This window comes from Melospiza melodia, chromosome 31 (genome assembly GCF_035770615.1).
Source record: "Melospiza melodia melodia isolate bMelMel2 chromosome 31, bMelMel2.pri, whole genome shotgun sequence".
NCBI classification, from domain to species: Eukaryota; Metazoa; Chordata; class Aves; order Passeriformes; family Passerellidae; genus Melospiza; species Melospiza melodia.
In genome coordinates, this window is record NC_086224.1 from 1579007 (window position 1) to 1588061 (window position 9055).

The window sequence follows — 9055 nt, forward strand, 5'->3', positions numbered from 1 at the left end:
GTGGAGGAATAAATCCTCACAGAGGATGAAAACGCTGGAGTAAGGGTGTGGAGGCAAATAATATTGGATATTTTGGAGAAAGAACTTTGAAAGATGCATTGTAGTAGGAGCCACGAGGGGGAACTTTAGATAATTAGATTTAAAGCATCTACAGCGTGGTGTGGCAAAAGCTGATAGGCCCCAAACCTAAAATGGAGCCAAACCGAAATGGATCCAAACCAAAACAGGCCCAAACTGAAACGGACCCAAACAAAAATAAGCCCAAAGTAAAATGGAGCCAAACCGAAAATGGAGCCAAACCAAAATGGAGCCAAACCAAAATGGAGCCAAACCGAAATAAACCCAAACCAAAATGGACCCAAACCAAAATGGCCCTAAACCCAAATAGACCCGAACCAAAATAGATCCAAACCCAAAATGGCCCCAAACTGAAATGGACCCAAACCAAAATGGATCCAAACCAAAACAGACCCAAACTAGAATGGCTCCAAACCCAAAATGGAGCAAAACCAAAATGGAGCCAAACCAAAATAAACCCAAACCAAAATGGACCCAAACCCAAAATGGACCCAAACCAAAATGGCCCCAAACCAAAATGGCTCCAAACCCAAATAGACTCAAACCCAAAATGGCCCCAAACCAAAATGGCTCCAAACCCAAATAGACTCAAACCCAAAATGGAGCCAAACCAAAATAAGCCCAAACCAAATGGAGGGGGGCAGGGAGGGAGAGGTGGCTGACACACCTGGGGAAGAAATCTACAGGGAGAGACCTGAGGTACCTGAGGCCGACCATGCCACCCCAGCTGGTGCCACCTCCCTGCGCCTGCACAGGGCAGTGACAGCCCCGAGTGCCCCCTCGGCCACCCGGGCAGGGCTGGGCCGGATGACAGATGCCTGCGGAGGAGCAGAACCTGCTGCAGCTCCCAGCGCCAGCCTGGATGCCTCTGACCCGGAGCTGCACTATGAGGAGGAGGAGGAGGAAGAGGAGGAACCATCCTCAGGGTCCTCGGAGCCCTCGGACAGCAGCAGCATCTTCTCTGACGACTCGGTGTACCCCTGCTACGAGGTGTCCCCCGAGGCTGGCGGGGATGGGTTCCTCAGCCTGTACCAGTGCTGTGCCAGGAATGATGCCAAGCTGGTGTGGGAGAGGCTGGAGCGCGGGGTGAGCCGCAGCGAGGCCACGGAGCTGGACATCAACGGGAGGGTGAGCTCCTGGGGAGGGTGGGGAGGGACCCTGCAGGGCTGAACCAGGGTTCTCAGGGAAATCCTGGAGGCTGGGGGCTGCAGGTGGGCAGGAGGGGGGGGATGGATCTCCTGGATTGATCCAAACTTTGGAGCAGAATGAGGGTTTTCCTGGAGAAGGCAAATCCTGAAGACTGCGGGTTGCATGGGGGCAGGAGGGTGGGATGGGTCTCCTGGGATTGATCCAAACTTTCGAGTAAAATGAGGATTTTCTAAGAGCAGGGAAATCCTGGAGGTGGGGGGCTGCAGGTGGGCGGGAGGGTGGGATGGATCTCCTGGTACTGATCAAAATTGTGGAGCAGAAGAATTTGCCACAAACAGGCAAATCCTGAAGGATGGGGGCTGCTAGAGCAGGTAGGGCAGGAAGGTGGGATGGATCTCCTGGATTGATCCAATCCTTGGAGAAGAATGAGGTTTTCCAGGCACAGGCAAATCCTGGAGGCTGAGTGTTGCTAGAGAAGGTAGGGCAGGAAGGTGGGTGGATCTTCTGGGATTGATCCAATCCTTGGAGAAGAATGACGATTTTCCAGGAGCAGGCAAATCCTGAACGCTGAAGGTTGCTAAAGCAGGTGAGGCAGGAAGGTGGGATGGGTGGGATGGATCTCCTGGATTGATCCAAACCTTGGAGCTGAAGGAGGATTTTCCTGGAGAAGGCAAATCCTGAAGGCTGGGGGTTGCTGAAGCAAGTGGAGCAGGAAGGTGGGATGGACCTCCTGGGATTGATCCAAACCTTGGAGCAGAACGAGGATTTTCCAGGAGCAGGCAAATCCTGAAGACTGGAGGTTGCTAGAGCAGGTGGAGCAGGAAGTTGGGATGGATCTCCTGGATCGATCCAAACCTTGGAGCTGAATAAGGATTTTCCAGGAGCATACAAATGCTGGTGGATGATGGTTGCTAGAGCAGGTGGGGCAGGGGGAAGAGGCCTGGGTGGGATGGATCTCCTTGATTGATCCAATCCTTGGAGCAGAATGAGGATTTACCTGGAGAAGGCAAATCCTGAAGGCTAGAGGCTGCTAAAGCAGGTGGAGCAGGAAGGTGGGATGGACCTCCTGGGATTGATCCAAACCTTGGAGCAGAACGAGGATTTTCCAGGAGCAGGCAAATCCTGAAGGCTAAATCAAGTGGGGCAGGAGGATCTCCTGGGATTGATCCAATCCTTGGAGCAGAACGTTTGTCTGCCCTCCCATCCTGCTCCAGCCTGGTTTGGGTGGGAGGACAGTTTGGAATGGCCGTGGGATCCCCGTGGTGGGACCGTGGTGCTGAGTTGTTGCTGTGCCCTCTCCAGAATGCGCTGATGGTCGCCTGCTGCAAGGGCTTCGTGGACATCGTGCCCCTGCTGCAGAAGTGTCCCTACATCAACATCAACCAGCAGGACAATGACGGCAACACGGCCCTCATGATGGCAGCCCAGGCAGGTCAGCACCCTCAGGAAGGGATGGGACCCCCTGTGCTCCCCCCAAAAACTCCAAAAGGGTTTTTTCTGTCATGAAAGCCATGCTCCCGTGGGATGTGGGACATCAGCTACACTTGGGGTTCAGCTCTGCTTTCAAAATGATGAGAAAATGGAGATTGCTGCGGTGGAGATGGGTTGAGTGGCAGAGCTGGGCTGCCCCAGGAGTCACAGGGATTTATTTACCTGCCCAAACCTCCAGCCTGGCTCCCTCCCCTTGATTTAGCAGGAGGGGAAGGAGAAGGGTCCCAAAGTGGGGATCAGTCTCGATCTCCATTGTGTCCTTGCTAGAGTTCATCATTTTATGGGGTTTTTTTGCATTTTTGGAGTCTTTCCTGTGTTCTTCACTAAAGCAGCTGGTTCAGCATTGGTATTCCCTCCATGCTCAGCTCAAAATAAACCCAAAATGGACCCAAACCCAAATGGACCCAAACCAAAATGGAACATCTTCTCTGATGACTCAGTGTACCCGAGTGACCCAAACCACAATGGAGCCAAACCACAATGGAGCCAAACCAAAGTAGAGCCAAACCAAAATGGACCCAAACACAAATAAACCCAAACCAAAATGGACCCAAACCAAAATTGGCCACAAACCGAAATGGACCCAAACCAAAATGGCCCCAAACCGAAATGGACCCAAACCAAAATGGAGCCAAACCAAAGTAGACCCAAACCAAAATGGACCTAAATCAAAATAGACCCAAATCAAAATGGAGCCAAACCAAAATGGACCCAAACCAAAATGGACCCATATCAAAATGGACCCAAACCAAAATGGACCCATATCAAAATGGACCCAAACCAAAATGGAGCCAAACCGAAATAGACCCAAACCAAAATGGACCCAAACCAAAATGGTGCCAAACCAAAATGGTGCCAAACCAAAGTAGACCCAAACCAAAATGGACCTAAATCAAAATGGAGCCAAACCAAAATGGACCCAAACCCTTCCAATCCTGACCCCTCCAATCCTCCACACCTGCACCCCCACGGAATGCAGCTGCTGAATTCTCTGTCCAGCCATGGCCTCTGGTAACTGTGGGAGCTCTAACCCAGCTTCTCTCTGGCTCTCAAGGACACATCACCATTGTCAACTACCTCCTGAACTACTACCCTGCCCTGGAGGTGGACCAGAGGGACCCGCGGGGGCTGACGGCGCTGATGAAGGCGGCGGTGCAGGGGCGGCAGGACTGCGTCACCGCCCTGCTGCTGGCAGGTGAGTGTCCCCAGAGGGGGACAGCAATCACATCTCGCCTGGGATCTCATCTCCTCTGGGACCCTGGTGTGCTAATCACATCTCCTCTGGGACCCTGGGTGTGCTAATCACATCTGCTCTGGGACCCTGGGCGTGGCAATCACGTCTCCTATGGGATCACATCTCCTCTGGGAACACACCTCCTCTGGGACCCTGGGTGTGCCAATCACATCTCTGGGACCATGGGTGTGCCAATCACATCTCTGGGACCATGGGTGTGCCAATCAAATCTCCTCTGGGACCCTGGGTATGCCAATCACATCCCCCATGTGATCCTGGTGTGCCAATCACATCCCCCAGAGACCTTGGGTATGCCAATCACATCTCTGGGACCCCTGGGTATGCCAATCACATCCCCCATGGGATTCTGGTATGCCAATCACATCCCCCATGTGATCCTGGTATGCCAATCACATCCCCCAGAGACCTTGGGTATGCCAATCACATCTCTGGGACCCTTGGCGTGCCAATCACATCTCCTCTGGGACCCTGGGAGTGCCAATCCCATCCCCCAGAGACCCTGGGTGTGCCAATCACATCTCTGGGACCCTGGGTGTGCCAATCCCACCTCCTCTGGGACCCTGGGTGTGCCAATCACATCTCTGGGACCCTTGGCGTGCCAATCACATCTCCTCTGGGACCCTGGGAGTGCCAATCCCATCCCCCAGAGACCCTGGGTGTGCCAATCACATCTCTGGGACCCTGGGTGTGCCAATCCCACCTCCTCTGGGACGCTGAGTGTGCTCTCTGCTGTCCCCAGGAGCTGACCTGCAGGCCGTGGATGCCGTCAAAGGGAAGACAGCCAGGGAATGGGCGACCTTCACCGGCCGCTTCGAGACCACCGTGCGCATCCGGAGCCTCCTGCGGCGCCCGCGCGCCGAGCAGTTCGCAGCCCAATACCAACCCGAGTGGCCGGCGCTGGCCGAGCTGGTGGCCAAAGCCCTGAGCCCCAAATCCAGGAGCAAGAGGCTCTCGGAGAAGATCAGGTCCATCTTCACCTTCAACATCCCGCGGAACCCCGAGGAGGACGGCGTGCTGGACCACATGGTGAGGATGACCACGGCCATGGGCAGCCCCTTCGTGGCCACCGCCTGCCAAACCGTGTGCCCCGACAGCCCGCCCGAGGTGGGCAAGCGCCGCCTCTCGGTGCAGGAGATCCTGGGGCAGCACGTGGTGGGTCCAGGTGAGGAATCAGAAGAATCAGAGCCATCCTCAAGGCCCAGCACGGGGGGATCCTCCTGTAATGGCCAGGTTGTGTCCGAGTTCCGACCGCCGCCGCCGCCCCCAAGGCGGTTCCTGAGCTTCCTGCCGCGGTGGCTGCGCCGGGGGAACAGCGTCTTCCCCTGGGAGCCCGTGCCCAAAATCAAAGTCAGCAAAGCCTCTGGGTCATCCTCTGGGGAGAGGAAACCACGTGTGAAGGACAAGCACCTGCTGCAGCCACCCCAGTGGAGGTACAAGGTGCTGAAGGAGGAGAAGAAAGCGGCCGAGGAGGCCAAGAAGGGGGACAAGGAGAAGGAGAAGAAGAAGAAGAAGAAGAGGAAAAAGAAAGGCTAAGGAGGGAGGTGGTGGGGTGGGGACAAGGTTCTTGCTCTCCCCTTGGGTTTGCTGATTTTTCTGGCCCGTGGGGGTTTCGTTCCCAGTGGATGGGAATGGAATATCCCCTAAGGCTCACAGGCTCCTGCCCGGCCTCTCGTCCTCTCCACCCCAAGGGTGGCCACCCTAGCATGGGACATGTGCTGGGCACTGACGTCCAGAGACTCTGAAGCTCCAGGAATGCCAGGGAGCAGGACTGTGGCACAAGTCCTTCCTATTTTTCCTTTTTCTCTTTTTTTTTTTTTTGCCTCTTTGATTTTCCCAAGCCCTCGACGAATTGGAATGTGTCTGAGCAAATTAAAATGGAAGTGGTGGTTGCCATGTTAACCATGATTGGTTCCACGAATAAAGCTCAGGGTTGCTCTGGGGCTGGCAGGAACGCTCCCCTTTTGCTGTCAGTGTCCCCCTGGCTGCCCTGTCACCTCCTCAGTGTCCCCCTGGCTGCCCTGTCACCTCCTCAGAGACATTCCCCACTCCTGTGTGCCCCTGGGTGGTGGATGGACACACCAAGGCTCAGCACGGGGAGCAGCTCCATGCTGTGGAAGGAAATGAAGCTTGGGATGCTCATGGGCTCCATCCCAGCTGCCCCCAGAGCTCCAACATCACCAAGCAGCAGCAGCAGGGTGCTGGTGTGTAGGAGCAATGGGGGTTAGCACGGTCAGGACAGACGGACACGAGAGAGATCTCTGAAGCCAGGGCGTGGAATTTGGGGTTTATTGCAAAGGGCCAAGTGCAGGGACCTGCCTGGAGCTGCCAGGCACAGCTGGAGCAGGCCCAAGAGAAGAGAGAGATAAAGAGGATGAGAGAGAGGATGAGAGAGTAAAAAAGAGGATAAGAGAGTGAGGTTCGCATTACAATATAATAAATCTTCTTCTGGTTGTGGAATTTGGGGTTTATTGCAAAGGGCCTGGGTGCAGGGCCCTGCTTGGAGCTGCCAGCCACAGCTCAGAGTAGGCCCAAGAGGAGAGAGGGGTAGAGAGAGAGGTAAAGAGAGTTAAAGGGAGAGGTAAAGAGGATAAGAGAGCGAGGTTCCCGTTACAATACAATAAATCTTCTTCTGGTTGTGGAACTTGGGGTTTATTGCAAAGGGCCAAGTGCAGGGATCTCAGTGCTATCAACCAATTTTGGAAGCCTTTTCCACAGCCTCAGCTCAAAATGCAGTGTTCTCCTGGGAATAAGAGTGTATCACAGAACCACAAAATAACAAAATCAGAGTCGCACAATTACAGAATCTATGCTGGTGACACAATTCTCCAGGGGCAGAATGACCTCCCTTCTCTTGCTGGTCACACCATTCTTCAGGGCCAGAATGAGCTCCCTGCTGGCCACACCATTCCTCATGGGAAGAATGACCTCCCTGCTCCTGCTGGCCACACCATTCCTGATCCAGGCCAGGATGCCACTGACCTTCTTGGCCACCAAGGAACATTGCTGGCTCATGCCCAAACTTGCTGGAGCACTGCCTGCAAGCAGGATGCCCTGTGTCTTCTCCCATGGAAGGGCTGCAAGAACAGGAATTCCATCCAGGTTATTCCACCCAGGAACAACCCCGGGAGGGGCCAAAATCCGGCCGGATCTCTGCTGAGCAAAGATGGTCACGGAGATAAGGAGTCTGCAGGCATCATTTTCCTCCTATCAGATGGAAACTGCCCGTTTCCCCCCGGGCTCCAGCACGGGCAAAGTCACCGCTGAAGGTCCTGCCTGTTTTATCCTGGTTTTGTGCTTTTGTTTGTTTAAACTTTCTGAGATCTGGGCTGATAGAGCTGGCCAGACTCAAAGCTCCGCCGCCGCGGTGCCCCCGGTGCTCCGGGAGGATCCGGGATGAAATGGGGGCTGGTGGTGAAACAGGGAGGTAAATCAGGTCCTGTCACCTCTTTGGAAATGCTGGAGAGGGGCACCGTGCCAGGGACACAGCTGGCAGATGTTGGAGCTCTGGATGCTGAAGATTTTAGACTTCCTGTGCTGGCATATGTGTTTAAAAAAAGGCTGGACATGGCACTTGGTGCTACGGTCTAGTTGAGGTGTTTGGGCATAGGTTGGACTTGATGATCTTAGAGATCTCTTCCAACCTCATTATTCTGTGATTCTGTGATTTTGTGATTGATTCTGTGATCCTGTGATTCTGTGAATCTGTGATTCTCTGATTCTGTGAGTCTGTGATTCTGTGATTGATTCTGTGATTCTGTGATTGATCTTGTGATCCTGTGATTCTGGGACTCTGAGATTCTATGATTGATTCTGTGATCCTGTGATTCTGTGACTCTGTGATTCTGTGATTGATTCTGTGATTGATTCTGTGATTCTGTGACACACTCTGACTCCCAGGAGAGCGCTGCATTTTGACCTGAGGCCGGTCAAAGGCTTCCAAAATTGGTTGATAACACTGAGATTACAGCTGTGCACTTGATTAGAAGTGTGCAATATCACTTTTCTGCCAAAACCCAGCCGGCAGAAAGGCAGGGATGGGGCTGGAGGGAGAAGTGTGGGGAGCTGAGATTGGAGTGTCCCAAAGAGCAGATGTTGGAGCTCTGGACGCTGAAGGATTTTCGAATTTCTGTGCTGACACACTCTGACTCGAGGGGAGCACTGCATTTTGACCTGAGGCTGTGGAAAAGACTTCCAGAATTGATTGATTTTTGGAGCCACTGCAGTGATTTTGGGAACACTGATATCATGGCTGTGCAGTTGATTAGAAGAGTGTAAAATCACTTTTCTGCCAAAACCCAGCAGGCAGAAAGTCAGGAATGGGGCTGGAGGGAGAAGTGGGGAGCTGAGGTTGGGGTGAGCAGCCCCGAAAGTGGCAAAACGGGAAGCGGAGCTTCCTCTGCCCGCGGTCCCGTGTGCTCCGGGGCAGCGGGAAGTGCCCGGCCCGGCCGTGGGAACGGCACCGGCGGCGGTGTCCCAGTGCTGGGGACAGCGGGGACAGCGGGGACGGGCCCTGGGGACAGCGGGGAATGGGCCGTAGGGACAGAGGGGACAGAGGGGACAGCGGGGATGGGCCCTGGGGACAGCAGGGAATGGGCCCTGGGGACAGAGGGGACAGCGGGGATGGGCCCTGGGGACAGAGGGGACAGCGGGGATGGGCCCTGGGGACATCGGGGACGGGCCCTGGGGACGGCGGGGATGGGCCCTGGGGACAGCGGGGATGTGCCAGCACAAGTCTCTGAGTGAAATGTACCTGAAGGCCTTCAATAAATAAATAAACAAACAAACAACTAAATAAATAAACAATATGTAAACAAGTGAGTAAATAATGAATAAATAAATAAATAAATAAATAAATAAATAAATAAATAAATAAATAAATGCTTTTTATTCCCTTTAATTTATATACATTATTTATATATAGATAATAAATAAATAAATAGATAAATAAACAGACAAGTAAGTAAATAAATAAATAAATGCTTTTTATTCCCTTTAATTTATATACATTATTTATATATAGATAATAAATAAATAAATAGATAAATAAACAGACAAGTAAGTAAATAAATAAATAAATAAATA

The 9055-nt window shown here is 53.1% G+C and overlaps 1 protein-coding gene across 1 annotated transcript; it reads left to right on the plus strand.

Moving 5' to 3' along the window:
* Positions 1-885: 885 nt before the first annotated feature.
* Positions 886-5506, plus strand: ANKRD33 (ankyrin repeat domain 33). The gene is made up of 4 exons (XM_063179390.1): positions 886-1206; positions 2530-2659; positions 3773-3913; positions 4713-5506. Exons 1-4 carry the CDS (start codon positions 886-888, stop codon positions 5504-5506), a joined length of 1386 nt encoding a protein of 461 aa, XP_063035460.1.
* Positions 5507-9055: the final 3549 nt, after the last annotated feature.

Excerpts from the sequence above, each read along its gene's own strand:
- ANKRD33 (XM_063179390.1), top strand. The coding sequence starts at position 886 with ATGACAGATGCCTGCGGAGGAGCAGAACCTGCTGCAGCTCCCAGCGCC. Across the intron at positions 1,207-2,529 it reads AGCTGGACATCAACGGGAGG|AATGCGCTGATGGTCGCCTG; the intron begins GTGAGCTCCTGG and ends TGCCCTCTCCAG. Across the intron at positions 3,914-4,712 it reads CACCGCCCTGCTGCTGGCAG|GAGCTGACCTGCAGGCCGTG; the intron begins GTGAGTGTCCCC and ends TGCTGTCCCCAG.